General features: G+C 56.7%; 6 protein-coding genes across 6 annotated transcripts; 3 read left to right on the plus strand and 3 right to left on the minus strand.

Annotated features, from left to right (window-relative positions):
* Nucleotides 1–491: 491 nt before the first annotated feature.
* Nucleotides 492–1,679, plus strand: CkaCkLH20_06066 (alpha beta hydrolase fold-3 domain containing protein; the record flags this gene model as incomplete). Its single annotated transcript, XM_038888783.1, has 1 exon — nt 492–1,679. One exon carries the CDS (start codon nt 492–494, stop codon nt 1,677–1,679), a length of 1,188 nt encoding a protein of 395 aa, XP_038746119.1.
* A 737-nt stretch (nt 1,680–2,416) lies between these two features.
* On the minus strand, nt 2,417–8,316 carry CkaCkLH20_06067 (uncharacterized protein; the record flags this gene model as incomplete). Its single annotated transcript, XM_038888784.1, has 5 exons — nt 2,417–2,904; nt 2,965–3,028; nt 3,081–3,476; nt 4,351–7,847; nt 7,902–8,316. 5 exons carry the CDS (start codon nt 8,314–8,316, stop codon nt 2,417–2,419), a joined length of 4,860 nt encoding a protein of 1,619 aa, XP_038746120.1.
* A 1,411-nt stretch (nt 8,317–9,727) lies between these two features.
* On the minus strand, nt 9,728–12,123 carry CkaCkLH20_06068 (acetolactate synthase; the record flags this gene model as incomplete). The annotated part of the gene is made up of 5 exons (XM_038888785.1): nt 9,728–9,786; nt 9,838–11,529; nt 11,611–11,678; nt 11,731–11,847; nt 11,960–12,123. 5 exons carry the CDS (start codon nt 12,121–12,123, stop codon nt 9,728–9,730), a joined length of 2,100 nt encoding a protein of 699 aa, XP_038746121.1.
* Nucleotides 12,124–13,843: 1,720 nt separating this feature from the next.
* On the minus strand, nt 13,844–14,800 carry CkaCkLH20_06069 (uncharacterized protein; the record flags this gene model as incomplete). The annotated part of the gene is made up of 1 exon (XM_038888786.1): nt 13,844–14,800. The coding sequence occupies one exon, from the start codon at nt 14,798–14,800 to the stop codon at nt 13,844–13,846; it is 957 nt and encodes a 318-aa protein (XP_038746122.1).
* Nucleotides 14,801–18,497: 3,697 nt separating this feature from the next.
* CkaCkLH20_06070 (pua rna binding domain-containing protein) lies at nt 18,498–18,806 on the plus strand (the record flags this gene model as incomplete). Its single annotated transcript, XM_038888787.1, has 2 exons — nt 18,498–18,608; nt 18,669–18,806. The coding sequence occupies 2 exons, from the start codon at nt 18,498–18,500 to the stop codon at nt 18,804–18,806; spliced, it is 249 nt and encodes an 82-aa protein (XP_038746123.1).
* Nucleotides 18,807–19,088: 282 nt separating this feature from the next.
* Nucleotides 19,089–19,891, plus strand: CkaCkLH20_06071 (PUA domain-containing protein; the record flags this gene model as incomplete). The annotated part of the gene is made up of 2 exons (XM_038888788.1): nt 19,089–19,243; nt 19,321–19,891. The coding sequence occupies 2 exons, from the start codon at nt 19,089–19,091 to the stop codon at nt 19,889–19,891; spliced, it is 726 nt and encodes a 241-aa protein (XP_038746124.1).
* Between the last annotated feature and the right edge of the window lie 563 nt (nt 19,892–20,454).

Here is a 20,454-nt window from a genome sequence, read left to right on the forward strand (position 1 = left end):
ATTTGGGACAGCAGACACGACTCGCAATAGCCTCAAGAGTCCACCACCAACAAAGTCGACCCTATCAGGAGGTCTGAACAGACATGCTTCGTGCCTGTGCGGTTTTGCAGAGATTATACGTACTTCGAAAAGGAGTGAACGAGAGCAGCCCCAACCGGGAGAATTAGTGAACAGCTGCACCAACGTTGAAAGATACGGTTTCGCACCCCGGATGCCGGTCTTGCCCGTGGCCTGGTCACTGGAGCATCGTGCGGAAATGAGGCCACCGCAAATTTTTCTTTGAGATGTTCCGACGCATAACAAATTGCGTGGTGGAGTCGAAACGCGGAATATGATGTCCTTCACATGGCCCCTTAGAATGCCATGGGATTGATACGTCTTTTGTGACTCCTGTGATCGACAACGTCGAGTCAACAACCATTGGAATCTCCAAATACGTTACCAAAGCCCACTCAACTTGTGTGCACGGTAGCGGTATTACGACTATCAAGATGGCCGACACCAAAGGCCAAGGGTTTCCTATCCTCTCATACCAACCTCTCCGGTTTCTCTACCAGCTTTCCGGCTCCTTCTTTATCCTCTCCTGCCTGCCGGTCTGGTCTTTCCAGGCTCTCATACCGGCATGCCGTCCTCACCCAAAATGGGGCTTCAAACAAACGTTGATGGCGCGTCTGACGCGCAGCATCGTTGACCTGTATTCGAACGTGGGCATCACTGAGACGCACACCCTCAAGGCAGGCAAGGAGGGCGACCGCTTTCAGACCGTCGAACCCTTCCCATCTGACCTCTACCGCGGCCCTCTGGTATCGAACCCAGATGTAAAGCCCGCTACCGTGGGCGGCACTTGGTTCCCCGAGAAGACGGATGTCGAGAGTGGCTTTGGTGGCACCGTCGTTCTGCAAGTTCATGGCGGTGCTTTCGTTCTCGGAGATGGACGTACCGGGTACTGCGGCTTCATGGCCAAGATGCTCATGGAGAAGTCCGGCGCCGACGCCGTTTTCGCGCCGCAGTACCGTCTGTCGGGCTACGGCAGTGGTGGCGCCGCCGCCGAGAACCCTTTTCCTGCTGCTCTCCAAGACGTCCTCACCAGCTACCTCTACCTCACCAAGACCCTCGGCATCCCGTCTCAGCGCGTCGTGCTCTGCGGCGACAGCGCAGGTGGCAACCTCGTGATCGCCCTACTGCGCTACCTGGAGACCTTCGGACAGGAACTCGGACTGGCTCTCCCTAGTTGCGCCGTTCTCATCGCCCCCTGGGTGAACCCGCTCGCCAGTCTAGGACCCGACTCCGTGTACAAGCAGCACGAGCACTGGAGCACCGACTACCTCCCCGTCTCGTTCCTGCGCTGGGGCGCCAAGGTGTACTCCTCCGGCGTGGCTGAAGAGAACATGCCGTATGTGACGCCACTCGGCAACGCTTGGAAGACCGAGGTGCCTGTTTTCGTTTCAATGGGCGAGGCCGAGATATTGGAGACGGACGGTACTGCCTGGTGCCGCCAAATGCAGGAAGCCGGCGGCAACGTGGAGGTGTCTTATGAAGAGCATGCCGTTCACGACACGATGTTGATGGGCGCCATTGTCGGTTGGGAGGACAGCGCGCAGGCTGTGGCGGCAAGGATTGGGGAGTTCATCAGACAAGTGCAAAAGGGGACGGAGCTGGACGTTAAGGATGCGGCGTAAGAACTTGAATGGCCCTGGTGACTTGCAAAAGAGTGAATATACTACCAGTAGTTTGCTGGTATACTTAAACACATGAAATTGGATGTAATAGATTCGATATAGACTCATTATATGTTCAGTGCTGAGTAACAAGCGTCGGATAGTTTCCAATCGGGACGGCAGCATTAAACCTCATTAAATATTAATGGGCATTAGGTTGAGCCTGCCAGTACTCATGTTTCATGGTCTGTCTTGATTTGTCTTAGGAGTATTCAACATTAGATTATTCATATATGTTTTCTAATATGTCTATTTGCACTTGTTTCCACGGTTTTCCTTCTTGAACACACCAAAAATCTATGACATCGTCTAAATACGCTTTAGCATCTTCGCGATAGTCATCAACCAAGACCTTCACACCCCTCCGTCAACTGCTACGAGTTGTTGCTGGGCAGTGAGCGGAAGACATGAAGTATCCCGTCGTAAGCGTAGAAGCTATCCAGGTAGGGCTTAAACGTGTTGTTTTATCTACAAGCATTAGTATTACGTTGCTTTCTACACTCTTAGAGAGACACGTGCGAGCTCTCCATCAATTTTCATACTTGGTTCATCCAATCTCCTCAATGAGCCAATAATCTGTGTCATTATCTCCTGCCTTTCCGCAAGGGTCATCGAAAGCGGCATAACAGATTCATAACGATCACACCTCCCTCCCAATCATCTGATACACTCACAATCCCCATCATTTAACCTACAACTCAAATCACCTCAAACCCGGCATAGAGAACCTTCTCCATCATCCCACCCGCCGCCTCCGCCTCAACCTTGGCCTCAATCCCTCCCCCTCCAAAATCATGAGCCTCCTCGAACCCCTGCTGCCAAAACTCCCACCTCCGGAACGAGAACCCCGAACGCCCCTTGAACCGAGCGCCCGGCTTCCAGCGCTTGTCGCAGTTGCTGCTGCCGTCCGCGGGGCTCGGCGACGTGGCCTCGGACGTGACGGACAGGTGGTACAGCCGCTGGCAAGAGTAGATCGCCCACTGGGCGGCGGCCATGAGCCGCGCGTCGGCCGCGTCCTTGCCGTTCACGTCGGAAGAGCGCCGGTCCTCCTCGAAGGCGGAGCGGAGCTGCTGGATCGCGTGGTCGCGGCCGTCGATGAGGTTGTAGGACCACAGCAGGGCGGCGAAGGCGTTGATGTTGATCCACCTGGTGAGCGTCTCCATCGCTTCGTCGGAGACGTGGGGGGCTTTTTGTGTGTGATTCTGAGCGGTGTCTCATGTGGCATTCTACGAAGGAGGCGACTTACACACCATGCGATTCCGGACACTTTGGTTCAGGCCGTGGAGACGGCTCAGCTGCTCAAATCCGTCCTGTGGGGAGTAAGAGATGGGAAAAATGACGACGTCATTGTGTTTAACCTACCACTGTAACTGTTATTGTGGTCTTGGGAGACATGGAGAGGTGGTCGAGGATGACCACCAAATCCAGCATGGCAACATTGCTCGACGGCGTCTGCTGGGCCAATGAGATGAATAAACTCCACAGAGAGGAAAGATAATCAGCCGATTGTTGCGCGGGAAGCAGACCGGCTATCTCGATCGCGGTCTTCCGCAGTCGTTGCGGATCATTGTGCTGCTCGAGTATCGCATCGCGGATGATGCGGAACGCTTCGTCGTCATCGAAGGTCGATTCGTCCGGAACATGTCGCCACTTGGCAACAGCTACGTTGCCGCCGATGATATCTGTGAAGTGTTCTTCCCACGTGTTGGGACGCTTGAGGTCCGAGTCAACTTTGAACGACATCTTAAAAAGGATGATCTGTAGATGTGACTTTTCAGTCTCTCGAAGTGACCGTTTCGCATCCAATGTTCATGCAGATAAGCAGGGGGGAAGACATTGAAGTTTTAAGGTGAATCAGCTAGCTTTCTATGTGTTTGCATTGATATTGACCTTGGTCTGGAGGACACATGAAGCCGGATATTTTGCCGCGCCGGTGGATATGCGGGGACAGCTGGCATGGAAGTGTCGAATTTAAACCGCTCGGTCACCGGTGAGTTTCCGGTGTGTACACGTAAACTGATACTAGCGGGCGCCGTCCCATGTGTTGGACCGTTGGGCAAGCTTGAGACGCGGACTAGCCCGAGTCAAGATGGGGGGAACCTTTTAACATGTGGCTTCAATAGCACGGATCATCTCAGTGGCTGGAAACGAGGTCTAAAGTTGGCTGACGTTCACATACGTTTCCTGTATCTCGGACTTAATAGCGGCGCAATTCGTGAAACAGAGCAGCGACGATATAATAGCTAACTTCTATTGCTTGAAGATGAGAAAGTAGTATATGAAGGCTTTAGCTCTGAGCTCATCAGTCAATACCACTTCGACTGTTGTTTATATCCATTTGTTATATTGCGAGATAGCATAGGCTAAAGTGCTAGACTTACATTAAAGAACTAAGGAAGTCGCATTAGTAAACTGCTATAAAGCTCCCTCAGAGCCGGGCAATACTCCCACCCCAAAGGCTTTAACTCAGAGCCGGACTTTGTAGAGTATATGCTGCTTAATACGAACTTCATCTCCTGATAATAGTCTTGTTATTCTTAAACAAAGTCAAACTGGGTATCAAAAATTCACAAACCCACCCCGTTAAATCCCATCAAAACCACCCTCCCCTTCCACCCCCTCTCTCCCCAACCTCACCCTCCCCTCCTCGATACCCCGTCTCCTCCGACCCATTCCCGACCTTCTCATAAAGCCCCTTCGGGACCATCCTCCCCTTCCCCTCCCGCTCCGCCTTACTCTCCACCCACTGGAACTTCTCATCCCCCAGCACGCCCACCGTGAACCTCCTCTCCCCGTCCGCCCCCCTGCGGAACCAGCCGAGCCGGAAGCGCAAGTCGCTCAGCATCCCGTGCACGTCGCCCGTCGCCACCGCGCGGGACCGCGCGGGTATGTTCTCCGCGGCGTTGGAGTCCCAGAGCAGGCTGGCGGTCAACCCGAGGCTCCCGAAGCGGTCCGGCGCGAGGCCCCGCACGTCCATGCTGAACCAGCGCCACTGGACGCCGGCGTAGCGCCTCATGACGCGCGAGAAGACGGTCCAGATGTTCATGCACGCCACGAACCCCAGGATCGCGACGACGACGTACGTGACCGTGGCGTTCTGCACGAGCCTCCGCCGCCCGTCGTCGACCACCACGGCCTCCACGGGGGCCAGGCCGGCGGCCGGGAAGGGCGCGGTGCGGGAGGGTTCGCCGACGCCGAGGCGGTTCTCGAGGTTGAGCGTCTGGGCGCTGGAGAAGCCCCAGTTGGCGTGGAGCGCCTCGAGGATGCGGTCCTCCATGGCGGGGTCGCCGAAGGCCTCGGGCGCGAGCGTGCCGTAGGGCTGGATCATGGGACGGAACGAGGGGTTGACGTCGCCGGCGGAGGGGTCGCTGACGAAGATGTCGGGGTTCGCGGACCCCAGCTCCGGCATGGAGCCCGCGTAGCTCTTGGCGAGGTCGCGGTCGTCCGGGAGGACGTTCATCGGCGGGTCGAAGCTGGTGGCCGTGGACATGTCCGGGACGGGGGGGTTGTTCTGGTCGATGGTGAGCTGGCCGTCGGCGCCCTTGACGAGGGTGACGTCCGTCATGACGACGGACCAGAAGTAGTCGCACCGCCAGAAGCGCAGGAGGTCGAACTTTGCTTCTAGGTAGTTCCACTGGCCCCACACGTACGTCTTCTGGAGCGTCGTGCCGAGCATGTCGTTGACGTCAGTGATATTGAGCTTGCATTGCTGGTTCATGTGGAAAATGTTCCCGGGGGAATCGAGGATGTCGGCGAAGTACGACGTGCCCGGGTTGTTGCCGGTCTGGTTACGTCCCACGACGAACTGCTGACCCAGCATTGCCAGCTTGCCATCGGGGCACTTCTCCCATGTGAGCATGGGTCCTTGGTAGACCGTTTCTTTGGTGAACTCCCCCGAAGCCTCGGTGTAGTTCGACAGAGTAATGTTGAATTTATCGTTGGGCAACCGTTGGCAGCTCGACGTTAGCTTCGCGGCGGGCATCCTGAGGTGTATCGTGGATTGTTTGGTGGCGTTCAGGAGGTACAACCGCGACTCGTCGATCAGGGGAAACGCCATGTCGGCATACGTATTCTTCGGGTACGTGACGTTGGCTTCGCCCTTCCACACCAGCAGACTCCTGAGATTCGCCCGGTTGTGCTGGAATTCGGACGTTTCGTTATATTTGGGGATGTCGACGTTTCCGAACCAGCTCTTCTGATCCAACTGCATCGCCACCGAAGTCGGCACGGTCTCCACCGAGAAGAGAATAGTGGCGAGGGTTGCCAAGATGCCGCAAATAAGCGCCATGGTCTGCGAGGTAGCGATCGTCCACGACCTCTGGCGGGACGCTTCGTACAGAGCGCGTATGCCGAGCATGTCGAGCATGGAGGAGTCCAGTTGCTTGGAGGTACAGGGCCGGACGGATAGGTTGTAGAGGGTAGAAAGACTGCGTAGAACGAAGTCGTTGGAGCTGGTGTAGAGCGAGACCCCGAGCATGATCATGGCCGGGAGCGACGTCCACAAGAGATACCAGTATCCGGTTTCATCCACCGTCGCCAGGCCGTGGTGTTCTATCGACGACTGCAGGGTGGTGCCGAGGCCCACCAGAAGACCACAGACAAAGATGGTAAAGACAAACTGAACCCAAGGCCTGATGATTAGAGGGGAGAAAGAACACTCGCTCCAGCTCCTCTTGAGCGTTTCATCGTCCCTTTCGGATGCCTCCCGCAGACTCGGATGATCGTTCAGGAAGAGGAGACTCCCCAGGATGGTCGCAGGATCCCGGTGCCACACCTGAGTGTGACGCCTAGATCGAACAAGCACGAGGCTTACGATGACGGTCATGGCGGCTGCTACGGCGATCATGGCCCAGCAGACCTGCCGGTTAAACTCCAGTTTGTCAACAGCAGTCGAGGTCTCACCGACTCCCGCGCCTTCCTGTTCGGCACGAAAGAGGTAATGGCCAAGCAACGGCGCAAGCCTCCGGTAAAGGCTAATAGTGGTGTTGTACAATTTGTCGGTAGTGTCGGCGAAGTCGCGCGTCCCGGCGAAAGATAACTCCCCCGTGACCGGACCGTAATCCTCGCCGCTCTGAGTCCGGCTCGTCCAGCCACCAGGGGTGCGGGGCACGGCTTCGCCCAAGATTTTCCAAAGATCAGTCTCGACGGGCGTCGTGGGCGTGCCGTCCAACGCGGTGACGTTGGGGCTGATGCCGTCGTCGTCGACCTCGGCCTTTGACACCCACGCGGTCTGCGAGCAGAGCACCGCGCCGAGAGTTTTGTGCTCCACCCGCTGCGAAGCCGTCGAGTTCCCATTCTTGAAGCGCTCAAACTGTCCGGCGTAGTACAGGAACTGCGGGTGCTGCTGCGGGAGGCCGGGACAGGGGCGCGGTAGTGGTTCGAGACTGTTTATGACGTACCAGGAATTCTCGAAGTTTCCCGTCGTAAGCAGGGCCTTATCGCCGCCGGTCCTTGGCCTATCAGACGTCGCGACGCGTATCGGCACCTCTTGCTGGCAGCCTTCAAAGAGTAGAGAGACGTTGGCGAAGTAGTAGCGCCCGTAAGTCTCCGAGGGCTGTAAGTTTCCGGTGGTAGAAGACGTCGAAGCATTTTGTATATTTGTTACCGAGTAGCTCTCGAGTTTGAGGCACGTCATGTTGGTGAAGAAGGCGTCCACCTCGGTCCTGAGAGGCGCAGTGGTCGTTCCGCGGGACCCGTCCTTGGTGAGCTGGAACGTCTGGTAGGCCGCCTCGCCGGTGACGCCGAAGGGATACGCCATGTCGAAATCGTGGATCGCTCGGGCGGCGTAATAGCCAATTAAAGTCTCCCTGTAATAGTCCGCGGTAGACCAGTTCAGGTTGAAAGAATCCCTCGTCTTGATGTCGACGGGCTCTCGGACCCGAATGGGAGCGAGCCGGAACAGACCGGGGGCGAGCACGATCTCGGCCCTGAGCAGAAGCGAGGTGACGGAGACCAGGAACACGAGCCAGTGTTTGCGACGGAGCGACTGGTAGAGAACGGCGGGCATGAGCATGGCGGTGTAGTCCAGATCGGGATCGAGGGGCTGTCCGCGGCGGAGGGCGATCCAGGGCATGTATCTCATGGACTGCAGCTCGACTCTGGTCCAGAAGGCGGCGATGAGCGTGAAGACTGTGTCCAGGTTAGATAACACGTCTTCAATCACCAAAGCATCAGAACTCTTACCGGCCGTCGGACCAAACCTCCACACATATCCAAAGTCCTGTGTAGTCTTGACAATACCATCGTTGCGTTCGGAATACCACAGCATGACGGGGAGAGCAATGGTAATGCAAAGGAAGAGCCCAGCAAAGCCCGCGAGAGCAACCGGCCGCAGCCAATGCGGTCGCCACGGCGGGTGAACAGACACCCCGTCGGTCATCACCCGTCCGTCGTCCGTCGAAGCACTCTTTTCACTCGCTCCGATTCTGCCCGCCCACTTCTTATCCTTGGCGTCGGGGGGCGAGCAGGGCGTCTCCAGAGGCGTCTCGACCGTGAAATACGTGTACTGGGTCGAGCTTCTCACGGCGACCGGCTTGCGAGCAATCTTGTGATCCGTCTCGACCAGCATCGGCTGTCGAGTATCCCCAAAAGGAGCCATCTTGGCAAGTCGTGCTCAAATCCGTGTTGCAACTCCAACTATGGGGAGCGGCACACGCACACCCGTCCCGGGCATGTCGTCGCCTTTATGTAGGCCCAGCGCGGAAGGCTCCTCCCGTCATCTTTACCAAGATTCATGGGTGGTATCATGGTCATGGATAGGCGGGCGTCAGCGGGACCGTCAGCTGCAAAACGGTTCGTTATGGTAAGATTTTCCATGTGCGAAGAAGCGGCCAAGCAGCAAACATTGGCGGCTGAGTGCATTGAAATGGGGGCGGAAGGCTCAAGACTCCAAGAGACTCAATCAGCCCCAGAAGGCCTGCATTAGCGAGCATCTCATTCCCCAGCACCCCGGTCCCAACAGATGCTCGCCGGGGTGACTCGAACTGTGCCGCAAACCGTGACCGAGGCCGGGCGGCTATCGAAAAGCTGAAGGGTTGGGATCGCTTTCTTGCTGCTATCTCCTGCGAGGCAGCTCGTCTGTAATAAATTGACGGGATCTGGTGAATGCCTTTGAAGCAATTCTTACAGTCGAACGAAGATGAGTACCGTCCAACGATTCATCTGCTGATCTGCAGCCCGCACAGCCGGGGTGGAGAAACTGAGAGATTTCATGACTGAAGTACGGGGCCAGTAAGCTTGTTAAGCGCCCGCACAAATCACACCCTGTGTTGGTTCAACGAGCTCGGAAAACGAGCGGCCGGGGTGGTCAGCTCGAAAGCGGAAGGTCGATGATGCTGTTTGCTCTGGGGGGCGAGGCTCGGTTTGATGCCATTATCCGTATCGGGAAAACATGTTAAATCTGCCTTGCCGGGCGACGCCCGTCGTAGCCGGCTGCGGGGACGGTATGAATCGAAGGTCAAGTTCGCAACCAGCTCCTTCGGAGCGGCGCGAAGACAGCAACCGCGAGGCGATAGGCTTTGATAACCTTTTGAACAGCAACTGGTAAAGTTATATATGTACAAATATCTCAGATGGCGGCTTGAATCCATCTCTTCAAGACCATGTGATTGGCGCGGTAGTTCATGACCCTGACGTCAGTCAACCCATCGTGATATTTCGTGTTTTTTCCTCTCGATGCCCTGGAACAAGTAATTTCCCCAAAGATGTGATGCCGTGAAAAAAGCACTTTTTAGATCAGGTAGGTATTTTGAAATGATTTTTTGACATTTTGACTTTGCTGGACAACCCTGCTGCACTTTTTTCAGGAAACCCGTTTTGATTTTTCGTCGCCCCGTGAAGTAAACCCTGGTCCCGATGGATTTGGAAAAATGTCGTTGGCCCTCGTGTGACTGGAATGAGAACCAACGAAAGCTGGTGGTATAAGATGAGAGAGAGCAATATGCATGGACGCCTCCGATGTGCTTGAAAAATTAGATGAACAAGAAAGAGGTTGCGACTTTTTCGCGCTTCTAACCGTGCAGACCGCAGGTTCTCTCGCGCATCAGCTCGCGACGCTTCTTGTCTTTCGCTGCGAGAGAGTTAGCAATTGTATCAGAGAACGGGGGGAGAGGAGACTAACCTCCGTCCCATGTCAGGAACTCGTGCAGACCTGATCCGGTAGGCACCATGGGCAGGACGGGCACCTTCTTGTCGGTGACGACCTCGAGGAGGGCGGGGCCGTCGGTGTTGATGAGCCACGTGAGGGCGTCGACGACCTCGTCGGGCTTGATGACTCTACGGTGCTGGACACCCATGGCGTCGGCCAGCTTCATGAAGTCGGGGTTCTGCTGGTGAGTGTGGGCGTAGCGGTCCTCGTAGAAGAGGTTCTGCCATTGGGTGACCATACCCTGCTCCTCGTTGTTCAGGACAATGACCTTGACGCCGATGTTGAACTGAGCAGCGGTGGAAAGCTCGGTGAGGGTCATGTTGAAGGAGGCGTCGCCGTCAATGTCGACGACAAGGGCGTCAGGGCGAGCGACCTTGGCGCCGATGGCGGCGGGCAGACCGTAGCCCATGGTACCCAGGCCACCGGAGGTGACCATGGTCCTGGGGTGCCTCCAGCGGAAGTGCTGGGCGGTCCACATCTGGTGCTGACCGACACCGGTGGCGATGATGGTCGTCTCCTTGCGGTCGGCAGTGAGGTTGCTGAGCTCCTCGATGACGGTCTGGGGCTTGATCAGACCAGAGCGCTCGGCGCGCTCGTAGTCAGACATGGGCCACTTCTTCTTCCACGCGCGGATCTTGTCGAACCACTCCTTGCGGTCCTCCATTGTGGTGGTCTTGAGAAGGGGCATGAGAGTACGGAGGTTGGCGGCGACGTCACCCTCGACGGCCTCGGTAGCCTGGACGACCTTGTTGATGTTCTTGGGCATGATCTCGAAGTGGACGATACCGCCGCGGCCCTCAGCGTGGGCAGCCTTGGCGGCAGGAGCGAACTTGGCGATGTTCAGAGTCACACGGTCGTCGAAACGGGCACCGAGGGCCAGGATGAGGTCGGCCTCTTGGATGGCAGAGTTAGCGTAGGCAGAGCCGTGCATACCCAGCATGTGCAGGGACTTCTCGTCGAGCTCGTCGAAGGAGCCCAGGCCGTGGAGGGTAGTAGTGACGGGGATGGAAGCCTTCTCGGCGAGCTCCTTGAGGATCTCGACACCACCGGCGGACTGGGAGATACCCTGGCCGGCGTAGATGACGGGCTTCTTGGCGATGTTGACGAGGTCGGCAACGCGGGAGATGGACTGCTCGAGCTGCTTGTGGAGCAGAGCCATGGCGGCTCTGCTGGCCTGGCTGGGGAGGGAAGGAAGGGCGACCTCGGTGGGGATGGCTCTCCTCAGGACGCTGGCGGTGACGTCCTTGGGAAGGTCGACGAGGACGGGGCCGGGGCGGCCGCTGGTGGCGATCTCGAAAGCCTCGTTGATGCGGCGGGGGAGCTCGGCGACGTTCTTGACCATGACGTTCCACTTGGTGCAGGCGCGGGAGATGCCGATAACGTCGGCCTCCTGGAAAGCGTCGCTACCGATGGCAGAGGTAGGGACCTGACCGCAGAAGACGACCATGGGGGTACCGTCGGAAAGAGCGTCCTGCATGGGGGTGATGACGTTGGTCGCACCGGGGCCGGAGGTGACGAGGACGACACCAGGCTTGCCGGAGGCGCGGGCGTAGCCCTCAGCCATGTGGCCGGCGCCCTGCTCGTGCTTGGGGAGGACAAAGTCGAAGTGTTTTGAGTTGTAGATGGCGTCGAAGACGGGGAGAATAGCTCCTCCGGGGTATCCAACTGTGAGTCACGGTCAGCGATGTGCTTCCTCTCCAAATCACCACTAACACGGCCGCCGGGAAGAGCAATTGGGTCACAAACAGATGTGCTTAACGCCTTGTCTCAACATCATCTCGTGGAAGATCTCTCCACCAGTCTTGCCAATGAACCTGTGTAACAGTGTAAGCTTCCGTGCGCTTATAAGTCGGCGGTGGCGGTAACGGTGCCAGGTTGACGTACGACTCGTCCATCTCGGGACCGCGGGGGTTGACGAGGGGCTGAACATGGCTGCGGTCCTTCTCGGCGTTGAAGGCAGGCGCGGGTGCTTCGCGGATCTCACTACAGTTGAAGTCTCTGGTCAGCCTCGAGTTTTCTCGTGAGTCACCTTGCGGTATCTCTATGCCAGTACAAGAGCGGCGAGACAAGCGGCAAGAGCGATTGCAATACGTACGGAGCAGCAGAAGAGGCAGCAGTGGCCTTATTCCTCACGCCAGAGGGGACCTTCTTCGCGGCCTGGACAGCGGCGACAGCTGAGGAGGTGGTGAAGGCGCGGGGAGCGCTTCTTGTGGTGACGGCCCTGAGGGCACGAGTGGCGTGGCGGCTTCGGAGCATCATGACGGGCAGAGTGGAGAGGGCAGAACCAAAGAAAACAGAAGAGGGAATCAAGAAACCGAAAGCACTTCCTCGTCGAGGTCGTGAGGGGGGGGGGAAAGAGAGCGCGGCTCGTCGAATTGGACGATCGCAGGGGGGAGGGGGACTGTGAAGAAGGTTGCAGCGTAGAGATCGCGGAGCAATTGGAAATTTTAGGATCTCGAAGTCTAAGAGTCAGGTTGTGAGAGAAGACGGGGGAGGTCGAATTTGGACCGGGCCGGGGACTACACTCTGTGGCAGCAGCAGCAGCAGCAGAAGCAGCAGAAGCGCTGGACGTCCAGTCAGAGAGGCAATGACTGGACCCCAAGTCCGCTAGCACCGTTCGAAGACTGCTGTTTCGGAGGCAGGGAAAAAAAAAACCAAAAAAATTATCGGCCGTCAATGTGTGGGGTAGACCATCTGCAATTGGTCGATAGCAGTTAGCGGGGGGAAGGCACGGGCCATTCGTCCAATCTGGGGTGGCGATATCGGCGTCTTTTTCAATGGTCTTCAGTGGTCTGCTGTGACCGTCGTGCCTGGACCGCCTGGCCATTGGCTTTTACTTGCCACCTCCTGCACGTTGCCGTCCACCGCCTTTTCCCTTTCGGTCATTACTGCCGCCTTTTTCCTCTTCTCTGCCAATTGGATTGGTTTATGACTCATCCTGATTGGCTTCCCTCCTCCAACGAATCCCCACCTCTAGCTGTCCACTGCAGACCGGGACCCCGACGCAGAGAAAAGGGACTCCATGGAACCACGTAAATTCTCACTGGCTGCTGCTGATATATGGCTATTAAATGGATAATTGCATTGTGTATGTAATATTGGGTTAGGGGTGTAGATTAAAAAAAAAAAATGAAAATGAAAATTCTCACTGGCTACTGCTCCTGCTGCTGCCGCAACAGATGCGTGTATTACCTCAGCTGGAAAGTGGGAGGAGAAAACACACCTGCAACCGCTTTCCATTCCAGAACCACCAGAACAAAAGCTGACACGGGCTCGACACGAAAACCTCCACAAAACCACCCTATCTTTTCCTATCGTCCATCACCGCCATTCGTCCGTCGTCCGAGTCTATGACACTTGTCGCGCCACGACTGCGGCATCGTGGTTTCTCCCGTTGTCTCCTCACGCGCCTTGGCATCGGGATGCGGGTTGACCTCCTCATGGGTAACCGTTCAAATGGGCAACCGCTTGAACGGTTACCCGTACGCCACCAAAAGTCGCAACATGGCATTAAAAGGCAAATTCACCTGTAATTGAGGGGTTATTCTTCAATTGAGCCGATTCGGCACGTGAAGCTGTCTACCTCAGCCCAAGACGTTAGCGTACGTACTTTAGCTGCTCACCAAGGAAGGTATTGCCGGCCAACTCCCGGCAGTCGGACCCCTCATCCGGGATGCTCCGGAACCCCTGATCAGACGGCCACGCAGGAAAGCCATCCCAACGCGAGAAATGAGCAGCTCACAAAGCATGATGAACCACGCGTCGCGTCAAACTTGGAAAGAATCGTTGGATATTTTTGTCTCTCTACCCCGTCCATTAACCATGGCATATGATGCAGCCCGTAAACACCGAAAAACCAGAATCGCAATGAGGTATCTTGACCATGCTTTCACCCATATCCGCCGATACAATAATCATGTATGGCCACTCCCGTCCGTTCGTGTTACCATACAGCCAACCCCCTGCACGTCCGTCCGCCTTACATGTGGTTGCGGTTGTCAAAAGGGTTGCCGCCGTTGCCGCCGTTGCTGTGGGCATCGTACGGCTGGTTGCCGTCCTGCGAGATGAGCGGTTGCTCGGCGGGCTGGACGGGCATCGTAGGCGCCTTGCCAGAAGCCCTGGCCTCCTTCGCGATGGCCGCAGCCTCGGCCTTGGCTTGAATGCGCTTCCTCTCCTTGCGGTCGCGGCAGCACAGGAAGGTGATGGTGCCGATGGCGCCCGTAATGGCAACGGCGAAGAAGAGGGCGACGGCAATGCCGCCGCCGCCGATGTTGTCGTCGATCAACAAGCACGACGGGTTGCCCGAGGAGTCGTCCTGGCAAAGCATGCCCGCGGCGCAGGTCTCGAAGGCGACCGTCGTCGAGTAGCAGCCGCTGGTGATGGTCTTGCCGGAGCTGGCACCGGTCGAGTAGACGGGGCATGCCGTCGTCGACTTGGTCGTGGTGGTAGAGCACACCTTTGTTGATGAGCTTCCGGTGCCCGTAGTGGCAGTACCGGTGGTAGCGGCCGTGGTAGAAGCGGCAGTCGCAGTCGTGGCAGCGGTCGCCGTGGTCGCGCCGGTTGCGGTGGTGGTAGCAGCAGCTGTTGTGTCGGTTGTCGCGCGGGCCTGCACCATCGCACCAGGTGCGTGGCGGATGCGCAGCTCCTCGGCAATGTTTCCGAACTCATCGCACCTCTCCAGAGCCCATTGCGCTTCGACAACCGCCTCCGTGAAGTCGCAGCCGGCGTTCACCCAGCACGTCTCGAGGTCGGCTTGCGTGACGTCGTCCGGAACCATAAACAAGCAGGCAGCGACGGATCCTGCCATGCCGCAGCCGCCTAGTCGTGAAAGTTCGACATTTCGCGATCGGAGGCAGTGCAGTCTGGCCGGCGTCACGGCGGACGCGACGGTAGCGAAAAGCGCAAGGAGCGCCGGGGCGGACTGGTAAGAGCGCATTTTAGCCGGTTTTGTGGGGAGCTGTCCCGAATGCCGGAGCGGAAGTCGGTTGTGAGTGGGTGTGCGAGTGGGTAGGTAGAGTAGCAGTTCGGAATGGACGGATGCCCAAGTGCCGGCCCAAGATGCTGGGAGAGACTTTTGTGTGACGAGTTGAGGTCGAGGTTTGGCAGCTTCCTTTTTCGGACGCTTGGCTCGGATCGGTAGGGGATTTGTAGGTAGAGGCGAGGCTCGAAGAGTTGTCGTCGATGGATACCGAGTGCTAGGTATTAGGTGAAGGTGAGGAACGTTGGTTGGTAGGGAAAGACAGAGTAAACTGCTTATTAGACGTCCCGGTTGAGGAGGCACCGGAGAGGATATTACCGCGTCGAGGCTGAGGAGCGAGTTGAAAACAAAAAAAGGAGAGGAGCAAGAAGGATCAAGCCCGGGTGAGATGGGAATGAGGGTCAATAAAAAAGAAGGCGAGAGGGAAGAACGCCGGTTGGCGCCTGGGGCTTGGCTGGACCTGCTGGATCCTTTTTTTGGCGTGTTCCCATTCTCGCCGGCCTGGTCTTGTCTCTCCCCCGTCCTGTCCTCCGGTGTTGCCCTCCCCTGCGAAGATGCCAATGACAATGCCACGAGCATCTGCACCTCAGCGCGCGGGCCCTCAAAAGCCCTTTCGGGTAAGGCGTCTGATGGAGCGGGCATGGTGAAGTATCCGCTTAGGCATTTTCCTCCATTTTCGTGGCTTACCTGCAGTAGACCCAGACAATGGGGGAGGTACTATGGTAAGGCTGGAGCTCATCTCGCTCAGAAGCCGTGGCTATCCCGTACCGTCTGGGGACGGCATTGAGGCGAGGTACTTGCAAACCGGTGATATGATGGTCACGGCACGGAGGGTACGTGTCTTGTCGATGGCGCTGCAAGCTGCGGCACCGCCCTTCCCAGGAAGCTCTTTGCTTGCTGCTCCAGCGAATAAGAGCGTGCGGCGTGGTGGCTGACGGCGTCTGCCTCCATATTTAGGCCATGTCCTCATCTCATCTGGAGGGGTTCGCCCCATGTTGCTTACGTTGTTCCTGGACGGCCATCACCGGCCGGGCTGGTGGGAGGGCTTTGGACGGCTCGTCTCTGGAGCCTGCCCACTTGGAGTTGACATACGGTGAACCTAGGCAAAGGCCTTCTGCTGGCCCCATTTCCTTCTCGGTTTGCCATCTTGGCTTGATTGAACGTTTGTTTGTTTATCGAGAGGCAGATTATGTCTGTCCCTATCGACTTGGAGGCCACAATTCCATTCTAAAAGTAGCTCGCTCTGCTCCCGTCTCATGCTTGTCCTGAATGGTTCAAGCGCAGATGGCACTGAACAAACTCTAAGAAGGCCCCACGAACAAGGGGGACCCTTCCGCCGACGTTCGGATATTCAGCCAATGGCACGCACGTTCAGACTGTTTTTGGGCCAGAATTTGGCAGTGTGTTCCGCGGTGTTCTCAGGCTGCAGCATTTTCGTTGGACCAACTGAGACGGGATGAGGGGGCGGGCACCTGGCGGGAGAAGAAGAAAAGGACCCTCTTCGCTTGCTCGGCAAAGTAGCGTCGTGGGCTGTGGTGATGGGCCAAACAGCATCCCTGTTGCGGCTTGAAAAAAATGCATGTTGGCGCTGGGCTGGGTTGGTCCGTGGCTGAGACTTGGGTCCTGACACCCTAGAAGCTGAGCCAGCCTCCCCCAGTCCCCAATCCCCGTCGGCAGACGGTGAAGGCCAAGCAGGAGCTGAAGTTCCTTTCTGCAGGTGACAAAGCCGCAGTGGTTGGTTTCGGCGTGGTGCGATGTACCGCGAGAGGGAGGTCGGTAAGACTACCCAGGCGGTGTCGACGTTGGGTTACTTTGATCACCAACAGAGGGATGAACGTCGAAGACAAACGCCGTTTGATGTTTCGACGTTTGGCGATGGTCTGTGTCTCTGGTTGTGCTGCCATCCCAAGCGACAGGGAACATGGAGTCGCCGGTAGGCCGGGATGTCTCCGTAAAGTCGAGAACGTCAACGGTTGACGCGGTCAGACCGGAAGCCTCACTGGCGATGGAACCGTCCCCGATGGCATCCACCTGAGACGGAGCCGTAGTTCGGACTGAGGCGTGATAGGATAAGCGCGACGAGGGCAGAAACTGAGGGTGAAAAAAGCGTGCCTGAGGAGCCGTCAGCAAAGGATTTTCTCTCTGGACGGGAGGGACTTTCGGGTTGTCAGCGGGGCGGGGCGGCGTTTCCATTCCCGCTGACTCTGGTTGACGAAATGGGATGAACGGCCGGGGATGGAGAAGCTCGAGTAAGTATCCCGGGCAGACGTGTTTCTATTCGTATGCGAGGGGGAAATGCGAGCGAGTTTGCGTGTTCGATACGTAAACAACAAGGGACTTGAGCCTCTCAGCCTCTTTCCCCCTAAACCCCCGATATTGCGACCTTTTCGCCTTGGGTCCTTGAGAATATTCCATCCTGATAAGGCCAGCCTTGGAGAGACAGGCAGCTGCGCGAATGAAATGATTCTGCCTGGGAAGGAATGCACTAGGGGCAGACTCGGTTGGTGTGCACTGGCCATATGCCAGCCAAAGTGCACTTGCCAGTTTGCCAGTCAGCCCACCCAAACTTGACATGGAAGTGAGGAAGGCGCTCACCCACCTTCCGTTTGACTACGAATACCTCTTCTCATAGGTGGCCAGTCATGCTTTCCGTGAGAATCGATTAGAGTCGTTACTTTTCCACGGCTTTCGGAAAGCCTCAATGTACCTTCCTCTGTTTTGTTTCGTTGCAATACCTATAAGGTAAAGTGAGGTAGATATTGAGGTGCCTGGGCTTAGGTAAGAAAATAAGCAATATCATCCCACCGGCGATGACAGCCAAGTCAGGAAGGTAAGCTTAAAAGCTGACGATGATCTTCACCGCAGTGGTTCCCCGATCTCAGCCAAGATCTCGCTACCTATACTACCTAGGTAGGGAATTTTCTGCATTGTGGCTGGGGTTGGCAGGCGTGCACCTCAGCCACGTGCTTCTGGCAGCTCCCGACGTGGTAGGTTTGAGGCTTGCGTGCGGTCTCCATGCAACGAAATGATTGGCTCGCCATCCATGCGCAATGAATTCCGCGTCTCCTAGCATCGCCAGTGGCATTCCTCGATAAGTCAACTTGAGATATGCGGTTTATCCTCACTCGCTGCTACCTTCCTAAAATGCTGGTCAATGAGACAAAAGGCGCATGTAAAACAACGGGCTGAATACCATCGCACCATGGATTTCTTCACCACGATGACATTCAATCATGCCATCAATCACACGCGATGCCATCATCATATCTTCATGCTAAAATTGATTGCAATATCTTCCAGTAAGCAGGGATGCAATGAGGCTCCAAGTAAGTTTGGCGTACCGACCTCAGATGTGTCGTCAAGTCGCTTTCCGTCGGAGTGGGAGCCGGCTCAGTCCCTGTGACGGGAACCGTTAAGCACCTGCCAGAAACGAAGTCACCCCGCCCCCATTAAAATTACGACGTCATCGCTCGTCCCCTCGAGTCCAGACCACCAACCTTGTTGAACCCTTCATCGACCTCGACCGGCCTCAGCCTAAAGTCCACTTCTCTCCCGGCATCTTTTCATTTCATCTATCCAAAAAACATCACCAGAACCATCTGCTCCCAGAACCCTACTCCAATTATCTACTCGACTCCTAAAAACAACCGCCAAAATGCCTCTCGTCGTTCCCGGTATCAACAACATCACCGACGAGGCCAAGACCGAGGAGTGGTCCAACAAGCTCGTCGGAAAGAAGCTCCACGACGAGGAGTCCAACGAGACCGTAAGTGACATGCCCTTACAAACTCGCACCCTGAAACTCCACTGACGCCGTCACCACCAGACGTTCTGCAAGAAGGACCTCCCCGAGCAATGTCGCGTCATCGAGCCCGGCATGATGGTCACCAAGGACTTCAAGCCCGACAGACTCAACGTGCACGTCAAGGAGGACGGCACCGTCTCCCACGTCATCCACGGTTAAGCCGAGACGACGCCACGAGATGGGCTTGATCTCCGAGCCTCGGGAGGACGCACAGCTGGATGACGAACGATGAGACTTCGATGTTTTGAACGACCGTAAAGACAACTCTTTTTTGAACGAATACAAATTTTAACTCGCTTGCAAACACTGCTTTGCTGTACCTAAACTGCAACATGTGAAATATTGGTAGTGACGTGATGCCGCACCCCCGTAGCGCCTGCCCCTCCAAAAGTGCCACTCCGGTCTACCCCGCCCGCCCGACTGCGGGGCAATTTTCCTGCGATGCTCGCTCTCCAAACAACCCCACCATCAATTCACCTCATCACGAGACAAAACCCACGACGCGACGGCCTCGACCACCTCCAAACACCCTCCAGTGATACCCTCTCCGTAATCGCAGTCGTCAGTCCCAAAGCCGCCAAAATGTTCAAGAAAGAGTAAGCCTCCCTCTCCCTCCATCACCCACCAAAGCCCCCATCCGGAAAGCTAACGCCCGACCCCTCCTTCCGCACAGCATCTCCTCGGCGCCGAAGCAAAAGCTCAAGTCCTCGGTCCAGCGCGCCCTGCGCCAGTCGCTGCTGACCTCCTACCCGCTCCTGAACCCCTACATCGACGAGGTGATGCCCAAGAAGGCCTCGCTCGAGCAGATGAAGCTGCCCGACCGCTGCTCCCTCTACGTCTGCGAGCAGGAGCCCCTCTTCTTCCAGGCCGACTCCCCGACCCTCCTCCCGCACCTCAAGCTCGTCCACCGCTTCCCCCAGGCCTTCCCCACGATCCGCATCGACCGCGGCGCCATCCGCTTCGTGCTGTCCGGCGCCACACTCATGGCGCCCGGCCTGACGAGCCCCGGCGGCCGCCTGCCGCAGCCGAGGGACGGCGACGAGGGGCCGGACGAGGAGGGGCACTGGAGCAGGGAGATGGAGAAGGGCGAGCCCGTCGTCATCATGGCCGAGGGCAAGACGGAGGCGTGCGCCGTCGGGTTCCTGGTCGCCGGCACCAAGGAGGTCAAGGACAAGGGGAAGGGACCCGTGGTGGAGGACGCGCATTTCCTCGGGGACGGTCTGTGGAGGCTTGTTTTGGACTAATGGGGGACGGTGATGGTTTATGAGATATCTGGGTATATACGTGACGGCTGCACACCGGGTACGGGGGAGGACGTTAAGCCTGAGCTGGAAGAGGCAGGGCTACGGGCCATGTAAACAACGAGGAGTATGACCCGGCGAAAACGAAGTTCATTGAAAAGGAGTTCGTGCTGTTCATCCGCAGGGTGGACCGAACTATTAATGTCTTGAATCAACTCACTTCTCGGACTTTGCCGTGTATCCCAGTCTGCGGTACTTCAGGCATTTGTCGACTCTACACGACAGACCTGGGGTTATGATTTTGGTTCTCCGCGAGACTGAGATATTAAAAAAAGTATTAAATGTTAAACAAGTCCGCATAGCATCATACGATAACACCAATTCACCATACGTTTCTCCAGTACATACCTCAGCGCGGAGATTAACGCTGCTTTAAAACCTAAGTAGGCGTGAATAAACAGTAACGAGTGATTGACGATCTCAAGAATGTCAAAAAAGACAAAAGCGTCGCACCTGCTTGCGCAGGCACCGCTCGAACATCGGATGTTCACATCATCCAACCATGA

This window comes from Colletotrichum karsti (assembly GCF_011947395.1).
Source record: "Colletotrichum karsti strain CkLH20 chromosome Unknown Scaffold17, whole genome shotgun sequence".
In the NCBI taxonomy this organism is placed as follows: domain Eukaryota; kingdom Fungi; phylum Ascomycota; class Sordariomycetes; order Glomerellales; family Glomerellaceae; genus Colletotrichum; species Colletotrichum karsti.